The 22558-nt window shown below is 47.3% G+C and overlaps 1 protein-coding gene across 1 annotated transcript in view; it reads left to right on the forward strand.

Annotated features, from left to right (window-relative positions):
- Positions 1 to 22558, forward strand: part of cckbrb (cholecystokinin B receptor b) — a 34999-nt gene that overhangs the window by 11925 nt on the left and 516 nt on the right. Inside the window, exons 2-5 of the mRNA XM_056289850.1 lie at positions 2741 to 2992; positions 8320 to 8581; positions 10170 to 10297; positions 22533 to 22558. The exon at positions 22533 to 22558 is cut by the window's right edge and continues 516 nt beyond it. Coding sequence (XP_056145825.1) covers positions 2741 to 2992; positions 8320 to 8581; positions 10170 to 10297; positions 22533 to 22558 — 668 coding nt within the window. The remainder of the gene's footprint in view (positions 1 to 2740; positions 2993 to 8319; positions 8582 to 10169; positions 10298 to 22532) is intronic.

The following is a 22558-nucleotide window of genomic DNA, read 5'->3' on the forward strand; positions in this document are numbered from 1 at the left end:
AACTCATTTCAGCCACTTGTATCTGCGATCTCACCCTTTTTGGTCGCTACCCAAAGCTCATGACCATAGGTGAGGGTTGGAACGAAGACTGACTGGTAAATTAAGAACTTTTCCTTCCGGCTCAGCTCCCTTTTCACCACAACGGTCCGGTACAGCGTCCGCATTACTGCTGATGCTGCACCACTCTGCCTGGCAACCTCCTGCTCCATCCTACCCTCACTTGTGAACAAGACCCAGAGAGACTTGAACTCCTTCACTTGAGGCAACAACTCATCCCCAACCCAGAGGGAGGGGATGAGGGGAAGAGGGTCATATTATTCAGCATTAACGACAAGCGCAGCCTCATCAGTCTCCAAATGGAGTGTGTAACTTTTACTGAACAAACCGACCAAACTTCAAGCACTGATGTACAATGTCAGCGGATGAAAATTTTGCAATCTCAGCTAAAAATTATGTAAAAATATATGCAGTCTCAGCAGGTACAAATACATTTTTATACACTAACTAGAGGAGCGCACTCGGTAGAGTGCAGATCTCCGCCGGGCGTACCTCCCCTTCTCCGTACATGCACACGCAGACAGAAAAACAGGGTTTTTCCTGCCATTATAAAACTTTTGCGCAGTGCCCAAGTCGATTTAACAAGAAATATATACATATATATATATAAGAAAGTTTTTTAACATGCAGCGCTCAAGCTAAAAAAATCTACCTAATAAAAACATTTTCCCTGTCAGTCTGTGGATGTGCAGCCTCCCTGGTGGACCCTCGCACAAAAGTGACCAAGTCTAATATAAATTACAGATATCAGGCTGTCATAATTTCAAAGCCCTTATTAAAAGACGTCATATATGTTTATCCATTGCGGTTTTTATGATATAAAATGAATGAAGGCGAATGGCTGCTCTGCTGATTGGCGTTCATTCATAAAACGACGGTAAGAAAACATAGTTCAGCCATGGGAAATGTTTTATTGTAGCTACTGCGATGATTTCCATCTGTGACTGTGATTAACCTACTCCTGAAATTGTATTTTTATACTGGAGTTTTAACATTGGAGACTCTAATATTGGCACTTCCACGTGTCAGCGAGGTGAATAAGGCGAATTATTTTTTGGTTCATCCAGTGTTCCTCCAGTGCTCCTGTGCGGAGGTCAGCAGTGAAGGATTTGCCAGCTTGCAAAATATGACTGACTTCTCATTTACTTTCAAGAATCGTACCCGAATCACTGCCCGATTCCGACTCGACCGTAGATGGGAGTCATGCATGCGCAGGGTTGACTCAGAGCGGGCAGCGGCGGAAAGCAGCGTTGGCCGAGCGAGCTAGAGGGTGAATGAGGAGAGAGAGTGGCGATGGCAAGGACAAGTGTTTTTCTAAGTTTTTTTAATCACCGCAACCACGAGAGGTTCTTCATCATACGGTCACTGCTGCCCAGATAGCATCCGGATGTGGGCCACATTAGGCAGTGATGCGGCACTGATGGCCTTCTTCTGGCTCTGACAAAATGGATGTGAGCCTGAAGTGGGCCACACGTATAATAGCAAATATGGCCCAAATATGGCAAATCAAATGTGGGCCTTTTTTGGCAAAGATGCGGCGCTCTCAGCAACATGTAATCTGGATGTGACCCTGAAGTGGCCCGTGTGGTAAACGGTGAATATGGCCCAAATATCACAAAACAAATATAGGCCACCTTTGGCAAATATGTGGCACATGTGGCATTGCTATGGCTTGGTTCTGGCCCAGATCTGGCAAACAGGAGCGGACCACCCAAGTGCCATTATTCCATGTGCTATGTGGGCCGGATGAAAGTGACGTGTGTGGGACGGGTCCGGGCCACAGCAATTTTGCTCTCTGGGTGTGCACAAAAAATGTTAGGCTGATAGGTCCGGTAGTTTGTGAAATTAGCCATACACACACACACACACACACACACACACACACACACACACACACACGTGCGCAGGCAACCACAAAACCCTCCAGGCAGAAGCCTGGAGGGGATAACTATTCACATGGCCTCAGTAATATTTGCATGACTTATGATCTTTTTTTTTTTGTCATTTGCCATGCGTTTTCCACACCTGCATAACTAATCCATAAATCTCCAGGTTTTACACAACGGACCTTATCATCAACCTTAGCAATCAAGGGCACGCTCTCTATACAGGCTACCACAACCATGACAATACAATACTGCTCTAACAAAGAACAAGACAAAAGTATCAAGACTGGCTAGCAAGTCCACATATGGTGAATACAGAGCACACTTATTTTTTTGCAAAACCAATTTGTGATACTGGTTTTGCTGGTCTCTACTATGTGGTTTGATAGGCGGTCTTACCAGAACTTCTGAGTGGTGTTGGGGTGTATCTGACAGCTCTTTGGGATTCACTGCAGCAAAAAGTTGTGAAGTTCACTTGTACGGAGCGTGACAAGAATTGCAACTCTCATTTTATCCCATTGGTAGGCATCAATAGAAATCACTGCTGTCTTTGGTGAAGTTGAAGACAAAGCAGCAGGCAGGCGAGGCTCTTGCAGTTAACCTCATTTATCCTTCTTTTGCCCCAGTATGTGGATATTGCTCCTTATCTCCCTGTTCACATCTCTCCTTAACCTCTCTGCTTCTGACATCTCATCTCTGACATTCCCGTATGCTCCCGTCCCCCCCACCCCAACCCCCTTACCCCCACCCCTCGTCCCTTCCCATGTTGTGTCCGCCTCTGTCTTATCCCATACCAGATGAGGACCACACACTCCGGATCCTGCTCTACTCGCTCATCTTCCTGCTGAGCGTCATTGGCAACTTGCTGATTATCGTGGTGCTGACGGTGAACAAGCGCATGCGCACCGTCACCAATACCTTCCTGCTGTCCCTGGCGGTTAGCGACCTGATGATGGCTGTCTTCTGCATGCCCTTCAACCTCATCCCCAGCATCCTCAAGGACTTCATCTTTGGAGCCGCCATGTGCAAGATAGTGGCCTACCTGATGGGTGAGAGAGAGGGAAAGGAAGGGAGAAGAAATGGTGGGTTGTGGAGCGGTAGATGTGAATGGAATAGGAGGGTGAAGGTGAGAAAGGAAGATCAGAGAGTGGGAAGAGAGGATAAATATTGAAAATTAATGATAGAATTGAATCTTTTATTGAAATAAACTATTGCTTTTTTATTTTCTTCATAATTATCTATGTCCAGTATTATAAGTGGGGTCAAATGCAATACTTAATATATTTTGAACAGAGGATTAAACTTATTGAAAAAACTGGATTAAGGGGAAACACTACGCAGCAATTTCAAAAAACATCATGTGACGTCTATCCTTAGTCTCTCTGATTTAATAGGGCTTTCGCGCCCCAGGCCCGTCCTGCTTTGTAATACCACTTTGTAACTCAAGGGGCAATAGTGAGTCACTGTAGCGTCCAGTCTACCCTCAGTCCAGTGAGAGGATGAAGAAGCGTAACGCAGAGTGGTTGCAATATGGTGAACCGATAGCTATTTTTTTAGTCGATCCAGTATTAAAAAAAAAACCAACTGCTAACAAAAGGGCAAGAATACGCAAAACTCAACCAAATTGATAACACCGCTGTCTTATAATCTTAACATGTGGCATCAGCCTATAGTTTATGTTACAGCTTGCTAAGCTCAGTTGTTAGCAAGACCATAGAAGCAAGAAAACATCCACAACGAAACCACACATCGACGCCGTTTGGGGTGTTTTTCGGTACGTTTGTGTTATCGTTTGTTGCACTAAAGGTCCGTTTTGAATTGTCCAAACAAAGTCAGTGTAAACTACTAATAATACACGTTAGCCCCTAACTAACGAGTCCGACCCTTTAGCCGAGCGGTTAGCGATGTCGCCTTGTGGTGCAGTACACCCCGTATCGAATCCCGCACCGGGCAAGAGAATAACCGGTTACATCGGTATACATGGTTTGTTTACCACATAAAAGCTGCACCTGCCAGTCTAGAAGAAACGTTGCGCGTTCGGCATCAAACTTCATCGCTTGACTCACCAAGAGCTGTCGCCAATGTTGACTTTTTTTGCCTCTATTTCTAGCACATTTCTTTGCCGCCGAGTACGTTTCCTTGCCAGGAGTGGGTGGTGGCGGTGATCAGGGGGTGTAGAACAAAATTCTGGACCCCTTTGCCTTCTCTCCCTTCCCTTTCCTTTCCTTTTCCGGAGCCCAGATTTGGCTTTCCTCGGGAAAGACGTGACTGTGTGCTCGTGCTTGCAGTCACTCGCTACAGGACTAGATGAGCTGCATCCAGAGCTGCTCGTGGGGGGGGGGGGCGGACGGACTAAACCATTTTGCACCTTTTGTAAGGGGTGAGAGGGGCCTCCCCTATTTCCTTGACGTCCCTCAACCGACGATTTGAGGCAATTTTAACTGAAGTTGTGACGCTAATTAGTTAGAAATAAACATCTGCAAACCAAAACTAACTTTTAATTCCAGGCTTCCCGAGCGCCCCCCCCTTCTGGGCCCTGACTACCCCCCCCCCCACTACGACGCCTCTGGCGGTGATAAATCTGGATGCTGTATCGGGTGCACGGTTGTGTAAAGCAGTGGTTCTCAACCTTTTTGGGGTCCTGGACCCCCTGCGTATCTTTGATCTATCCTGAGGACCCCTCCACCTGATCTTGGGGGAGGGGGGTTGCAATTTGATAGAAACAGTAGAAACTGCATTTTAAATTGCATTATAGCATTTATTCACTCTTTGGGGCAAAAATAAGAGCTTTCAGTTGTAACTTAGATATATGTAACAACACAGAATTCTTATGCAGTAACTTTCAGATATATGTAACAAAACAGAATATGTATTCAGTAACTTTCAGATATATGTAACAACAGAATTTTTATGCAGTAACTTTTAACAATGCAAGCGGGAGCGAGATCTCTTACGAAAATACAATAAATTACACTTGTGAAACAGATGTAATTAGAGAAAAAAGTCCTGTTACCCTTTATAGTTTAGGTAGATAAAGGTCTCAGTCACATTTGAGTAAAATAATCATATTTCTATAAATGTCATAGGATCTTTTTTTTAAAGATATTTTATTTTCACGGACCCCTTGCAATTACACCACGGACCACTAGGGGTCCGCGGACCCCCGGTTGAGAAACACTGGTGTAAAGGATCAAAACAAACAGACTACCGGCGCTCACAGTTCAATGTTCTTCTTAATCATTGTGGGCAAAAATGGACGCGTTTCAAGAAGACTTGACCTGCGAGTGCAGGTACTCTGTTTGTTTTGATAAAGGTCGCTTGCCAAGAGCTTCAGCCGCGGCAGCAGCGTTTACTGTGCCGACTACTTTCAACATGATTGACAAGAGGTTAGAATACGCCCTCGGCCTCGAGGCAGCGCTACGTCTTCTTCTTCCCATATTGGACTGGGGGCAGACTGAAAGCTACAGCGACTCAGCATCGCTTCTTTAGGTACAAAGTGGTATTACGGGACAGGACGGGCCGGGGCTAGCTGGCTAGCGTGCTAACTGCAGACGTACACGTCTTTGACATGACGTCAAAACTTGTTATTTCATCACCTTTTATAGATCATTTCAGTTCATTTTTGAATGCCTTAAATATAAATTCTTTCACATTTCCCCTTCAAACGAGCAATCTGTAAAAAAAGGTTAGCGACGCATTCACACAGCAATGTTTGAGAAAAATGATCAACACGAGTTGCTAGACTTTTAAAAGGAGAGCACTGTGGTTGAATTCAATCTATTTTCACAACAACGAATCCCTTTTTTGTACGAAACTCATACAATGTAAATGTGTGTGTATATCTATATATCTATTATCTCTATATGTGTGTGTGTATATACTCTCTCTCGCTGTCTCTCTCTCTCTCTCTCTCTCTCTCTCTCTCTCTCTCTCTCTCTCTCTATATATATATATATATATATATACTATATACTAGAAGAACCCCGCTACAATGTAGCAGTTTGGTTATCCACCCGTCTAAATCTCCCTCCTCTTCATCCTGCCAGCTAACCGCCTTCCCCCTGCCCCTAAACCCCCCCCCACTCCAACTCCCTCCTCCCAAATGCTCAGAATCATCTGAAATGCCGAGAAAAGGGATTTTTAGAAAACGCATATTTTGCATAATTATGCATAATTATTATAATTATATTTTAATTTTCTGCTATTTTTCTGGTCCTCTCTGGAACAATACCTACCACCTCCAAAAAAAAAATGAGGATCATAAGTGCATTTTTGCAAAAATGCATATATTTTGCATAATGCCAAAACATTTCTAGGTCCCAGAAAATTTTTTTTATGTAGGTGAAAAAATCAAAGATGCTCAGAATCATCTGAAATGCCGAGAAAAGTGGTTTTTAGCTATTTTTAGAAAAATGCATGTTTTGCATATTTATGCATAATTATGCATGATTTTAATGTTCTGGGATTTTTCCCTTACTCTCTGAGACAATACCTACCACCTCCAAAAAGAATTAGGATCCTAAATGCTTTAGTTTTCGGTCCCGCTATCTACACTAACACCACACACACACACATTACGAACATATATGAGTAGATATATATACACACACACACCTTTATTAGACAGTGATAGCAAAGAGGCAGGCAGGAAAGGGGGAGAGAGAGTGGGGTAAGACATACAACAAAGGTCACCTGCTGGAATCGAACCGGCGAGGATTGCGACCATGTGGTATGCACTTTAACCATTCGGCTACAGAGGTACCCCACTCCCTAGTTTTTTTTAAGGGACCCAGGGCTTAGGAATTAGATTTCAAGCTCCCTTGCACAGTCACTGACGAATAGATGGAATGAGATAAAAATGAATCGCTTGCGAGCATGGAAGAAAAGGGACCGGTATATAAATGGAGAATCTCTGGAGTCAGTCACAGGTAGAATAATAAAGGAGCTGCTTGCATGAGACGGCTACACAGAGAGAGAGATATGAAACATGTTAGAGCGTGAGCAGAAACCTAGCAAAAGCAGCACCACTCAAATGTATGAGATAAAGGGGCAAGCCGATACTAAAAGATGAGAAAGCCAACAGACAATGGGAAATTGGATGCAGACTAGACGAAACTAAAGCACATGTTTGACGGGGTGTGGGGTGGGGCGGGGGGGTGTCTGTGAATGAGGGTTAGACCTCATTAGTAAGCAGTGTGGAAATCGGGGTGCCCTTCGGGGAGAGAGAGAGACTTGGCTGATTGCTTCAGCTGACCGAGCGCTCCGGCTTCACCCGGGGATCCAGACAGCGTGGTGTATCACTCATTCCTCTGCCTCTCTCTTTCCCTCTTTCCCATGTGTCTCCCTCAAACACACATACAAATGCCCACTTCCTCTGTCTAGCCCCCTCCCTATCTCTCTCTCTCTCTCTCTCTCTCTCTCTCTCTCTCTCTCTCTCTCTCTCTCTCTCTCTCTCTCTCTCTCTCTCTCTCTCTCTCTCTCTGTGGTTCTCTTTTTTGCTTCATCTATCTATCTATATCTATCTATCGTCTCTCTGTATCACTTCTGTCTCTCTCTCTCTCTCTCTCTCTCTCTCTCTCTCTCTCTCTCTCTCTATCTATCGTCTCACTGTATTACTTCTGTCTCTCTATCTATCTCTGTATTGATCTACCTTCTGACTTGTGCACACACACACACACACACACACACACACACACACACACACACACACACACACACACACACACACACACACACAGCCACGCGCGTTTGATTTGACGACATTAATTTCCTAACCTTACCCTGAAAGAAATGAGGACCGGCCAGAATGTCCTCAGTGTTCAAAATGCTCTTACTCCTAAGTAAGGCCACATCTGGCTATTTCGGTAAGCGCAATTTGTACTCCGAAGTACAAACTGACCCTCACAAATATACCTGAACAAGAACGCACACACACATGCACATGCACACAGAACCCCATGTTTGTGTTCTATTCAAACAGAGGATGTGGATTAGAGAGGTAAAGAGTAATTTCCCCCCGTCTTGTTGCTGTCGGTATGGAGATGTAAGATCACATCCGCGCCCTGGGCCAGTATAATTTCCTCCACCACAAGACCTCGATTACCATCTCCTCCATCCTCCGATGCATCACATCCAAGTCTGACAGAGGCGGGGTTTGTACGCAGTTCTCCAGAGCCACGTTATCCTTGCTTTATAGTTTGCAGAGATTAGCTCGACTTGTACATCTCCCCCACGTGTTTATGATGTAGTCTCCCCAGGCTCAGAACCCCGAGGAAGTCGACATCTGATATTGATAATCAAATAACGGATGGCATCATCTATTATTAATAATCAATTAAAACCTCTGTTTTTTTGTTTTGTTTTCGCTTTACCACAGGCATATCGGTGAGCATTTCCACGTTTAGCTTGGTTGCCATAGCAATCGAGCGCTACAGCGCCATCTGCAACCCTCTGAAGTCCCGGGTGTGGCAGACCCGTTCCCATGCCTACCGAGTGATCGCCGTCACGTGGGTGTTGGCCTTCATCATAATGACCCCCTATCCCATAATCAGCCACTTGGACGGCTATCAGCGACCCGACAACACCACGGCGCACCGCTGTCGCCACAAGTGGCCACGCGTGAAGGCGGAGCAAACCTGGTGACTGTGTTCATGTTTGTACATGTGTGTGCATGTGTGTGTGTGCGTGTGTGTGTGTGTGTGCGCATGCATGTGTGTTTGTGCACGTGGGGCAATGCTAAGAATTCCCCGAAACAGGGCGTGTGGGTAGCGTAGCGGTCAATTAGACCCTTTTATGGCCTACGCCATGCATAGTAGGTACATACCATACTTCCGCCATTTTTTGCTGCCAAAATGCGTGCTTACTAAATCACGTGATCAGTGTTTACCAACCGTAAAAGGGTCCAATGGACCCTCCGGCTCAGCTGGGCGTCCCTACAAACACAATTGGCCGGACACCATTTTTTTCTTGTTTTCTTTTTTTTGGATTTCCCCCCCTTTTTCTCCCCAATCGTACTTGGCCAATTACCCTACTCTTCTGAGCTGCCCCGGTCGCTGCCCTACCCCCTCTGCCGACCCGGGGAGGGCTGCGGACTACCACATGCCTCCTCCGATACACGTGGAGTCGCCAGCCGCTTCTTTTCACCTGACAGGAGTTTTGCCAGGGGGACGTAGCGCGTGGGAGGATCACGCTATTCCACCCAGTTCCCCCTCCCCCCCCCCCGAACAGGTGCTCTGACCAACCAGAGGAGGCGCTAGTGCAGCCACCAGGACACATACCCACATCCGGCTTCCCACCTGCAGACACGGCCAGTTGTGTCTGTAGGGATGCCCGACCAAGCCGGAGGTAACACGGGGATTCGAACCGGTGAGCCCCGTGTTGGTAGGCAACAGAATAGACCGGCTACGCTACCCGGACGCCTGGCCGGATACAACTGGGGAGAAAAGGGGAGGGGGGGGGGTTTAAAAAAAAAAAGAATTCCCCGAAACGGTTTTTACTACTTTGACTGACGTGACGAATAACGTGTATGACATGTTGATCCGGCAGAAGCACAGGGGCGAGCCGAGAGTCTCCCACAGCAAACGCAAAGAGCTGCTGTCGACTGCCGATACCTTTTCGGTTTTTATCTGGCCATTGTGATTAAAAACAAAAACACTGGTAAAAAAAAAAAAAAAGAGGTCAAAAGGTAGCCCGGCTCGCGACAACACAAAGCTGCAGCTTAAAAACAGCTTTCTAGTGAGATGAAGCGCCCTGCCACAGCTAACCGTAAATAACCGTCTGTAACGTCCTGGCAGTTCTGACGTCTGGAAATCTGATATACTTTGAATGAGCTGCAGTTCGTGTCTAATGGCCGTGCTCGTGAGAGCCATGGACTGCAAACCTCACAATGAGCAATACCCTGACGTGCTCATTTGTTGTGTTTGGACCCGGCGCATTTTCCAGCAGTGCTCCGGTCTCATCCGCCGGGTCTTTTCATATGAGACCAAGGCAGCAGACCAGACTGAGATGCCTCAGTATGTGTGTGTGTGTGTATGTGTATTAACATGCATATAAGCTGTATGCGTATGTGTACACGAGTTTGATTACCTAAGCATGCAGTATGTGTGTGTCTCTCTACACAAGTATCTCTATGCTGGTGTGTGTGAATAGGTGGAGGGTTATCCGGTTGTCAGTGTGGATGTCGTATATTTTTTTGACCAGGATGTTTTTTTGTTAAATGCGTTTCAGGTACATGCTGGTGTTGCTGGTTTTGTTCGTGATCCCGGGGGTGGTGATGATCGTGGCGTACGGACTCATCTCCAGAGAGCTTTATAAAGGCATCCAGTTTGAGATGGGTCAGAAGAAGGAATCCACCGGTAAGGGTGAGTAGGAAAGAGTTTACAGAAGCATCGGGCATTGGACAATCTACTACTACTACTACTACAAGTACTACTGCTAGTAGTGGTACTACTTTCGGCTGCTTCTGTTAGGGGTCGCCCCAGCGGATCATGTGTTTGCATCTCTTCCTGTTCTCTGCATCTTCCTCCGTCACACCCGCCACCTGCATGTCCTCCCTCACCACATCCATAAACCTCCTCTTTGGCCTTCCTCTTTTCCTCTTCCCTGGCAGCTCCATATTCAGCATCCTTCTCCCAATATACCCAGCATCTCTCCTCCACACATGTCCAAGCCATCTCAACCTTGCCTCTCTCGCTTCGTCTCCAACCGTCCACCCTGAGCTGTCCCTCTAATACTTGTTCCTAATCCTGTCCTCCTTCGTCACGCCCAATGAAAATCGGGCGTTGGACAACACCGGCGTTTGTTTCATATAATACGTTGACCCGCTGAATCCGGATAAAAGCTGCAATCTCCTATTTGACCCATCAAATCCATTTCAGTCACAAAGGAAAGATGAAGACGAAGACGTGCAGACAGATAAGGAAGGATTTTGAGGCTTGTGAACAATCACACACCATCACACACACACACTCACACCAGAAATCTGCAGAGTGAAATTTATTTGTGTGTCCTTATACGAAATTGGAAGCTTAGCGACCAAAAACACCAAATGCAATAAAATTAATGAAACAGTCATGCCATCACCTCCTGATTCACAACTGACTGTAAACTGTGCTGCATTTTTGTTTTTGTTTTTTTGTGTGGCAGTTTATATTTTTAGCAGCGCACAATTGTATGAAACTGGATGATGTGACTGCTTCACAGCAAGAAGGTCCTGGGTTTGAGCCCCGGGGCAGTCCAACCTTGGGGGTCGTCCCGGGTCGTCCTCTGTGTGAAGTTTGCATGTTCTCCCCGTGTCTGCGTGGGTTTCCTCCGGGTGCTCCGGTTTCCTCCCACAGTCCAAAGACGTGTAGGTCAGGTGAATCGGCCACACTAAATTGTCCCTAGGTGTCAATGTGTGTGTGTGTGTGTGTGTGTGTGGGCCCCCTGGATTGACTGGCGGCCTGTCCAGGGTGTCTCCCCACCTGCCGCCCAGTGACTGCTGGGGTACGCTCCAGCATCCCGTGACCCCGATTGGGATACGTGGCTTGGATAATGGATGGATGGATGGACGGACGGATGGATGGACGGACGGACAGATGATGTGACACTGCTAAAATATTAACTTCCTCAATTTTGGACTCTCCCCACTGTCTGCCCGTTCAACACAGTCAATGCAGTTTTGCTATTGGCCAACGCCACAAATTTGTATGTCAAAGTTCACCAAAGGTGAACTTGCTTTGTGGAGATTTACTTCACTACCGAAGGGAAATCCGCTGCTCACGAACTGATTCCTGTCCAGAATACTGCTGTCATAATGCACAAAGCACACATCATGTTGTACTTTATAATTTTTGCTGTGTAGAAATGATTCTAAAAATGTCTTGGGTGTCCGGGTGATGTGGCGGTCTATTCCGTTGCCTACCAACATGGGGATCGCCGGTTTGAATCCCTGTGTTACCTCCGGCTTGGTCGGGCGTCCCTACAGACGCAATTGGCCGTGTCTGCGGGTGGGAAGCCGGATGCGGGTATGTGTCCTGGTCACTGCACTAGCGCCTCCTCTGGTCAGTCGGGGCTGCTGCACGGGGGAGGAGGGGGAACTGGGGGGAATAGCGTGATCCTCCCACGCGCTACATCCCCCCTGGTGAAACTCCTCACTGTCAGGTGAAAAGAAGCGGCTGGCGACTCCACATGTATGGGAGGAGGCATGTGGTAGTCTGCAGCCCTCCCCGGGTCAGCAGAGGGGGTGGAGCAGTGACTGGGACGGCTCGGATGAGTGGGGTAATTGGCCAAGTATAAGTACAATTAGGGAGAAAAAGAGGGGGGGGGGCAAATGTCTTAAACAGACTGCCCTCTGTTTGATATGTTTTGTTCCAGACAAACTTTATAGATGATTTAACTGTTCATAGACACAAACAAGGCCTGGTATAAAGACTACGCCTGTTAAAACCAAGCTGTGGTGCCGCAATCCACTCTCAAATGAAAAAGCCCTGTAGTGCCTCTCTCCTGGTGCTTCTGACTGACAATTTTCTCAGAATTCAGATTTCATCAACACTATCCCCATAATGCTTTTGGGTTAAGTATACCATAACCTTTTACAGGCATGTGAAAGTGGGTGTGCGATGAGCTAACAGCATGGCGCGGGCTTGCTGATGTGCCATTAGGGGATGGAAATGCCCGACAGCTGCAGGCCTGGACACCACCATCTGTTCGGTCTCAGAGAGAAAGGGAGCAGGGATACAAAAATCAACCCGAGAGGGGATATCGGTGATGGAATTGGGAAACTTTAGAAAAACATCCTGCTTGTAAATTTTGCAACACAGGTTCGATCGGCGACGAAAAAGTCGATTCCCGTTTAAACACCTCTGCTTCCCCGAGGCCTCTATCCGAGTATTTGCTCTGTGGAGAAGCGCCTCCTGATAAGCCCAGCTGACTTTAGAGAGCGTCGCCGTTAATGTTTGTTAATGCTTGTTCCTATGAGGGATCATTTCCGTCTTTTAGCAATGAGGTGTCCTTTAGCTGAATACTCCTCCGCCCATTAAGGTGAGCAGCTGCTTTTTCAGACGTACGATTCGCTGAAAACCATTTCCTGCGAGACCTTAAGTGGTTGCAATTTTCAGAAACGGATGAGACCGAACAAGGACAACACATCACAGTCACAACGGGGGCTTAGAGGCATTGCTTTCCTTAGAGGCTCCTTCTGTTCCCCCCATCATACGAATGTCTTATTAAGTCAAGTCAAGTCAATTTTATTTGTATAGCCCATTATCACAAATTACAAGTTTGCCTCTGTGGGCTTAACAGCAATACAACTCAGACCCTCGCATCGGATAAGGAACAACTTCCTAAAAAAAAACTTTAACGGGGTGAAAAATTAGGAAGAAACCTCAGGGAGAGCAACAGAGGAGGGACCTCGCTCCCAAGATGGACAACGTGCAGTGGATGTTGTGTCTACACTATTTACACATTACAACGTTGATAGAGGATAACAGAATTATAATGGAATTATAAGATATGTGAAGAATATATATATTTACTTTCCCCCCTTTTTTCTCCCCAATTGCATCTGGCCAATTACACCACTCTTCCCAGCTGTCCCGGTCGCTGCTCCACCCCCTCTGCCGATCCGGGGAGGGCTGCATACTACCACATGCCTCCCCCGATACATGTGGAGTCGCCAGCCGCTTCTTTTTACCTGAGAGAGGAGTTTCACCAGGGGGAGGTAGCGTGTGAGAGGATCATGCTATTCCCCCAGTTCCCCCTCCCCCTCGAACAGGCGCCCCAACCGACCAGAGGAGGCGCTAATGCAGCGAGCAGGACAGACACCCACATCTGGCTCCACCCGCAGACACGGCCAATTGTGTCTGTAGGACGCCCAACCAAGTTGGGTTGGGCGTCACCCGGGGATTCGAACCGGCGATCCCCGGGATGGTAGGCAACGGAATAGACCGCCACACTACCCGGATGCCAGAATTTTTTTTCTTTTTAATTAATTAATTACTTTAGGCATTTTCTGCCTTTATTGGATAGGTATAGTAGAGAGAGAGACAGGAAAGGCAGGGGAGAAAGAGGTGATGACATGCAGCAAAGGGCCCGGGCCGGATTCGAACCCAGACCGCTGCGGTAAGGACTCAGCCTTATGTGATACACGCTCTACCAGGTGAGCCACCGGGGTGCCCCCTGATATATGAAGATTATGATGAGGAGGGTGCCAAGCAGTTTCCAGATGCCCCCAGAACAGCCCAGGACCTGAGCCACATGACCACCAACACTATGTAGACCTGACAGGAGGACAGACAACAAACGCACACAGGGGAGACTCACACAACACACCATTCACAAACACAGGAGAAAAGACAAGAAAAGACATTATTCACACATCGGAGTGAGAGAAGGATGCAACATGCAACACATTATTACAGTTTTTCCTCAGTCGCGTACACACTATAACTGGGCGTATTATTTCAACCTCCCAAACCATGACGCCATCTACCAAAAGATAGACCCATTCCCCGAAAACTATAAACACTCTTCCCCTGCTTTCACACATGGTTCAGATTTGTTGAACCTTTTGTGAAAAACTCTTCACACAAATCCCTTAATACACTGTATCACTGGCTGCATGCACCATGTGCTCATTTAGAAAGCGCTGGCATTCAGTATCTTTAACTGAAGTCACCGCCGCACAATTCCCCAGTTGGAAACACTAAGACTCGAAATTGTTCACACACCAATCAGAACCTCAGGATAGGTAGAGAAAAGGGCCATTCGTCAGTCCACTTGTTTTGGAACAATGGAGCCACAAAGACCCGAAGGTAGAGGAAGTGGAAGAGGAAGGGCAAGGAGAAAGTTTCTGACGAGATTCGTACAACTCTAGTTGACCATGTCCTTCTCCATGGGATGTCAAGGAGGGAAGCTGAGCCACTTCACAGTAGCTTCTATAATCCAGACCTTCAGAGAGGAAATAGGTAATTTCCATACTGCTCTCAACTGTCACTTGGAAGTGCTGTGCTCTGCGCTGTTACAGCACATACATGTTCTGCAGCTGTTTGCTCTGCAGAACATGTATGTTCTGCAGAGCAAACAGCTGTACTGTATGCTGTACATACAGTACAGCTGCAGAGCACACATCAGTACTGTATGCTGTCTGAAATGCAGTGTATTACTGTACAGTATCACATACAGTTCATTTAGAGTTACTGTATGCTCCTATTTCGTAAAATTAATGGTTTAGTAATCCCATCAGCACTTCTGTTTTTGCAGAACTGAGAGACAACCACTCAATGGAGACAGAAGACGGCTATTTTCAGAAGAGCAACAGATGGCAATCATCGACATGGTCATAGCCGACAATACCATTCACTTGCGTGGGCTACAAAAGAGAGTCATTGAGGATAAGGGACTATTCTAAGGCACTGATGCAGTCAGCATTTTATGACTCCATTCTTCGACTGAACAGGTTGAGGATGAAACCGGCCTATACTGTTCCTTTAGAAAGGAACTCAGATACAGTCAAAGACCAGCACTTGGAATATGTGCAAGTATGGTTTTTAACACTGTATCAAGTATTTGAGTACAGTTATGTATTACAGTAGTATATACTTTAGAACAGGCTATATGATGGCCTACTTTTTTTGTACTTTAGCAATGTGTTTCAGAGTAGTCATTACTGTCCTGAATTACATCTCTTTTGTAGAGAATCTTTGATATTGATGCCAGAGACACTCCTCATGAACTCATCTTAGCTGATGAAGCAGGATTTAATCTTTTTTTTTTTTTTTTTTTAATTTCTGATTTTTCCCTTTTTTCTCCCAATTTAGTGGCCAATTGATCCCTATTTTAATTCAAACACCCACCCTCGTATTGCATGCGTTCGCCAACTGCATCTCTCCGGCCGGCAGTCTCGAAGGAAAGCGCCTCCCCACTTTCGTGACAAGGCGAATCCAAGCCGAACCACTGTTTTTCCGACACACACAGAGACGCATTCACATGACGAACACAAGCCGACTCCGCCCCCCTCCCGAAGACAGCGTTGCCAATGATTGCTGCTTCATCGAGTCCGGCCATAGTCGGATCTGACGAGACCGGGGCGCGAACCCCAGTCCCCAGTGGGCAACTGCATCGACACCAAGCCGATGCTTAGACCGCTACGCCACCGCGGACCCTAGCAGGATTAAATCTTAACAAAAACAGGAGAAGGGGGAGGAACATAATTAGCCACTAGGCTATTGTGAATGTCCCTAGCCAGCAAGGAGGGAACGTGTTGTGTGCCGCCATCAGCCACCAAGGGGTCCTCCACCACCATGCCACCCTTGGTTCATACAACACCATGCATCTGCTGGCTTTCCTCTATGGTCTGCAAGATCTTGTATACTGACTAGACCAGAGGGAGCCAGCACAATCAGAGCAGCCATGATACGCTGTCATTTGGGACAATTTCTGTTTCCACCGGGCTGCTGTAATTTGTGACTGGTTCACAAACAACCCAAGTTTCGGTAACATCTTTCTTTTCTTTTTCTTTTTTCTTTTGTTGGAATTTTTGCCCTTTTTCTCCCCAGTTGTGTCCGGCCAATTAACCAACTCTTCTGAGCCATCTCAGTCGCTTCTCCAGTCCCCCTCTGTGATCCAGGGAGGGCTGCAGACTACCACATGCCTCCTCCGATACATATGGAGTCATCAGCCGCTTCTTTTCACCTGACAGTGAGGAGTTTTGCCAGGGGGATGTAGCGCATGGGAGGATCACGCTATTCCCCCCAGTCCCCCCCCCGAACAGGCACCCTGACCGACCAAAGGAGGCTCTAGTGCAGTGACCAGTACACATACCCACATCCGTCTTCCCACCCACAGAGATGGTCAATTGTGTCTGTAGGGACACCCGACCAAGCCAGGGGTAAGTTAGGGATTTGAACCGGCGATCCCTGTGTTGGTAGGCAACGGAATAGACCGCCACGTCACCGGGAGGCCCCCAGTAACGTCTTTATACCTGCATATTCTCCCTTCCTAAACCTCACAGAGGATTTTTTTCTAGCATGGCGGTGGGTGGAAGGTCTATGACCGAGACCCCTACATCTTGGTTCACCTCCCTCAGACCATGGAGGAGTTTTTTTTTAGATATTACGGTTGGGGCTTGCTCGGGTTGGATAAGGAATGCAAGCCCCCCCCCCCCCACTGCCTGGGGCTAATATTCCCTGTGATGATGAGAATCTTTGGCCTGACCCAGACCATAGATGGGACGCTGAGGCAGAATAAATGTGTACATCTCTTTATGTGCAAACTGTTTATTTCCCCATTGGTTTATATTGATAAATATACATGGAAATTATTTTCCTGTATTCTACATTCTTTATCAGTTGCATATTTTTACTTTTTCACTCAATTTCCTTATATTGTATTACAGTACATTGAGGAATTAAAGATTTTGCAAATGTATACATGTGTTGTGTCTTTATATGGGAACCTCGCAGACTGACTACAGGCGTTCCACAAGGTTCGGTTCTGGGTCCTCCCCTGTTCTCCCTGTACACGACATCCCTGGGTTCTGTTATTCGCTCACATGACTTCTCTTACCATTGTTATGCCGATGACACCCAGCTGATCTTGTCCTTCCCTCCCTCTGACACACAAATAGAGACAGGCATTGCTGTGTGCTTGACTGGCGTCTCGGAGTGGATGGTGGCACACCACCTGAAGCTCAATCTGGACAAGACAGAGCTGATGTTCCTCCCGGGAAAAGGTTGCCCGCACTGAGACCTGGCCATCACCATTGACAACACCGTGGTGACGCCAACTCGGACTGCGAGGAATCTGGGCGTGATCCTGGACGACCAACTGTTGTTTGCTGCAAACGTTGCATCGGTTGCTCACTCCTGCAGATTTCTCCTCTATAACATCAGGAGGATTCGCCCATTCCTCCCCGATGAGATGGCACAGGTGCTCTTCCAGGCTCTAGTCATCTCCCGGCTGGACTACGGCAACTCCCTCCTTGTTGGCGCCCCGATGTCGGCCATTAGACCTCTGGAGCTTGTTCAGAAAGCTGCATCTCATCTGGTGTTCAACCACCCTAAGTTCTCCCACACAGCTCCCCTTCTCATGTCCCTGATCTGGCTCCCAGTAGCTGCTCGCATCCAGTTTAAGACTCTGGTGCCAGCCTGCAGGGCAGTGAAAGGAACAGCTCCTTCCTATCTCCAGGCCATGATCAAGCCCCACACCCCCGCCCGACCACTTCGCTCTGCTGCCTCAGGACGCCTGGTTGCCCGTCGCTCAGGGGCCCCTGCTGCTGAGCGACCCGGTCGCGGCTCTTTTCTGTCCTGGCCCCACAGTGGTGGAACGAACTCCTCACTGATGTCAGGACAGCGGAGTCGCTGCCCATCTTTCAGCGCAGGTTGAAAACTCACCTCTTCAAGAACTACTACCCTGTTACTTGGTCTTAGCACTTACTGTATTCACTCATTAAAAAAAAAATCCCTTTCTGCTTTGGCCCTGCAAGTTGGGTGTGAGATGGACGAGAAAGAAGAATTCTGGAGTGAGTTGGACGATGTGGTGGAGAGGGTACCCAAGGAGGAGAGAGTGGTGATTGGAGCGGACTTCAATGGATATGTTGGTGAAGGGAACAGGGTGATGAGGCGGTGATGGGAGGTATGGAGTCAAGGAGAGAAATGTGGAAGGACAGATGGTGGTCAATTTTGCGAAAAGGATGGAAATGGCTGTGGTGAATACATATTTCAAGAAGAGGAAGGAACACAGGGTGACGTACAAGAGTGGAGGAAAGTGCACACTGGTGGACTATATCTTATGTAGAAGGCGCGATCTAAAAGGGATTGGAGACTGCAAGGTGGTGACAGGGGAGAACGTAGCTAGGCAGCATCGGATGGTGGTCTGTAGGATGACTTTGGAGACCAAGAAGAGGAAGCAAGTGAAGACACAGCCGAAGATCAAATGGTGGAAGTTGAAGAAAGAAGACTGTTGTGTGGAGTTTAGGCAGGAGTTAAGACAGGCACTGGGTGATAGTGAAGAGTTGCCAGATGGCTGGACAACCACTGCAGAAATAGTGAGGGAGACAGCTAGGAAGGTACTTGGTGTGTCATCAGGACAGAGGAAGGAAGACAAGGAGACTTGGTGGTGGAATGAGGAAGTACAGCAAAGTATACAGAGGAAGAGGTTGGCAAAGAAGAAGTGGGATGGTCAGAGAGGTGAAGAAAGTAGACAGGAATACAAGGAGATGCAGCGTCAAGTGAAGAGAGAGGTGGCAAAGGCAAAGGAAAAGGCGTATGGTGAGTTGTATGACAGATTAGACACTAAGGAAGGAGAAAATGACTTGTACCGATTGGCTAGACAGAGGGACTGAGCTGTGAAGGATGTGCAGCAAGTTAGGGCGATCAAGGATAGAGATGGAAATGTGCTGACAAGCGAGGAGAGTGTGCTGAGAAGGTGGAAGGAGTACTTTGAGGGGCTGATGAATGAAGAAAATGAGAGAGAGAAGGTTAGATGATGTAGGGATAGTGAATCAGGAAGGTCAGTGGATTAGCAAGGAGGAAGTGAGGGCAGCTATGAAGAGGATGAAGAGTGGAAAGGCAGTCAGTCCTGATGACATACTGTGGAAGCATGGAGATGTTTAGGAGAGATGGCAGTGGGGTTTTTAACTAGATTGTTTAACACAATCTTGGAAAGTGAGAGGATGCCCGAGGAGTGGAGAAGAAGCATACTGGGCAATGTGCAGAACTGTAGCAACTACAGAGGTATAAAGTTGATCAGCCACAGCATGAAGATTTGGGAAAGGGTAATAGAAGCTAGGTTAGGAGGAGAGGTGATGATCAGCGAGCAGCAGTATGGTTTCATGCCATGAAAGAGCACCACAGATGCGATGTGTGCTTTGAGAATGTTGATTGAGAAGTATAGAGAAGGCCAGAAAGAGTTACATTTTGTCTTTGTAGATTTAGAGAAAGCATACAACAGGGTGCCAAGAGGAGGTGTGGTATTGTATGAGGAAGTCGGGAGTTGCAGAGAAGTATGTAGGAGTGGTGCAGGATATGTATGAGGGAAGTGTGGCAATGGTGAGGTGTGTGGTTGGAATGACAGATGGATTCAAGGTGGAGGTGAGCTTACATCAAGGATCGGCTCTGAGCCCTTTCTTTTTTGCAATGGTGATGGACAGGTTGACCAACAAGATCAGGCAGGAGTCTCCATGGTTGATGATGTTCATGGATGACATTGTGATCTGTAGCGAGACTAGGGTGCAGGTTGAGGAGAGCCTGGAGAGGTGGAGGTATGCACTGGAGAGAAGAGGAATGAAAGTCAGTAGGAGCAAGATGGAATACCTATGCGTGAATGAGAGGGAGGACAGTGGAATGGTGAGGATGCAAGGAGTGGAGGTGATGAAGGCATATGAGTTTAAATACTTGGGGTCAACTGTCCAAAGTAACAGGGAGTGCAGGAGAGAGGTGAAGAAGAGAGTGCAGGCAGGGTGGAGTGGGTGGAGAAGAGTGTCAGGAGTGATTTGCGACAGAAGGGTACCGGCAAGAGTTAAAGGGAAGGTTTACATGATGGTTGTGAGACCAGCTATGTTATATGGTTTGGAGACAGTGGCACTGGCGAAAAGACAGGAGGCGGAGGTGGAGGTGGAAGAGTTGAAGATGCTAAGATTTTCACTGGGAGTGACGAAGAAGGACAGGATTAGGAATGATTATATTAGAGGGACCGCTCAGGTTGGACGGTTTGGAGACAAAGCAAGTGAGGCAAGATTGAGATGGCTTGGACATGTGTGGAGGAGAAATGCTGGGCATATTGGGAGGAGGATGCTGAATATGGAGCTGCCAGGGAAGAGGAAAAGAGGAAGGCCAAAGAGGAGGTTTATGGATGTGATGAGGGAGGACATGCAGGTGGCTGGTGTGACAGAGGGAGATGCAGAAGACAGGAAGAAATGGAAACGGATGATTCGCTGTGGCGACCCTTAACAGGAGCAGCTGAAAGTAGTAGTAGTAGATTGTAAGTCGCTTTGGATAAAAGCGTCGGCTAAATGACTGTAATGTAATATTGTGTTCATCATGTTAAGAAGCTGTTGTGGGGGGAACCCATAAGCACCATTATTCATTGCAGTCACAGGTTTTTATGGTAGTGTTTTGAATTGATCTCACCAGTGTATAATGGCAGCTTGTAGTGTATGTGTAGTTGATGGATTTTGTGATGTCTGAAGGCAAAGTTTGGTTCCATGGTTTTAAGTGGAGAGTTTGGTTTTGACATGGAAGCTTGCAGCTTGTGAAGACGAGAGTGCAGTTATGCATTTGTGTTTAGAGTTTGGGGAAACGGACCTTAATTTCAAGACATGTGACTTGGCAATCAAAAAACACTGTAAAGCTGAAATCTGTGATTTTTCTCCATTAATAAGTTCTTTCATCCGGCGTCCATTTATTCTATCTATCAACCATTGTATCTGGTGTGCTGTCAGCTCATTGGTGGACAGGTCTCACCCTTGTAAAAATTGCATCGTCAGGGATGTCCGTGTAGCGTAGCGGTCTGTTTCGTTGCCTACCAACACAGCGATCCCGGTTCGACTCCCCGTATTGCCTCCGGCTTAGTCGGGCATCCCTACGTGTCTGTGGGTGGGAAGCGGGATGTGGGTATGTGTCCTGGTCGCTGCATTAGCGCCGACTCTGGTCGTTTGAGGCACCTCTTCAGGGGGGTGGGTAACTGGGGGGAATAGCGTGATCCTCCCATGAGCCATGTCCCCCTGGCAAAACTCCTCACTGTCAGGTGAAAAGAAGCGGTTGGCGACTCCACATGTATCGGAGGAGGCATGTGGTGGTCTGCAGCCCTCCCCGGATCGGCAGAGGGGGTGGAGCAGCGATCGGCTCAGAACAGTGGGGTAATTGGCCGGATACAATTGGGGAGAAAAAGGGGGTGGAGGGGGGATTGCATCCACAGACCGAATCTAACATAGACAGTATAAAGTATTACAAACTACATCAAATTATATGGGACCACTGTTGTACAGTAATGTTGACTGTCACGGCCAGATCCTCATCACCTTTCAGTCTTTTTTCCTGCTGGAGTTGGTTTCCAACACGTATGTGTTTGCCGCTGCACCAGTGTTCGTTTTACCTGGTCAAAACATTTCAACAGTGGTGTACAGAGAATGGAGAGCGTCTCCAACCGTGGTGAAGATGACTGGTAGGATTATGGAACATGACGCAGAATCAGGAACACTTTATTTGTCATTTCATTTCATGAAATGAGACAAAATGTCATTTCCCCTCAGCCCACAGCAGTGTAACACAAAGACAAAAACACATATCCAAAAACTACAAGAACACAAGCTAACACACATACATCTAAAATAAATGAATAAACAAATTAATAAATAAAAATCACTGTCCAGGAGAACGAACGCCAGCCAGGGTGACTGTCGGAACTGCCAGTCTTGATGGGCTAGCTAGCTAGCTTAGTCTGCTCCGCTTCCGCGTCCTGTCCGACCGCCCTCGGCCGTCATGGTCCAGATTGACAAGATATTTGTTAATGTAGAAAAAAAGCAGGTTTCAGCTATAATGCATGGAAACCCTCCTTTCTGGTTCTCCGTGTGTCAGGGGTGACCATCTTTGTCCCCTCTGCTCTTCCGCACAGGTGTGAAGAACGGCCTGAGCACCGCC

The sequence above is a fragment of the Lampris incognitus genome, chromosome 11, assembly GCF_029633865.1.
Source record: "Lampris incognitus isolate fLamInc1 chromosome 11, fLamInc1.hap2, whole genome shotgun sequence".
Taxonomy (NCBI): domain Eukaryota; kingdom Metazoa; phylum Chordata; class Actinopteri; order Lampriformes; family Lampridae; genus Lampris; species Lampris incognitus.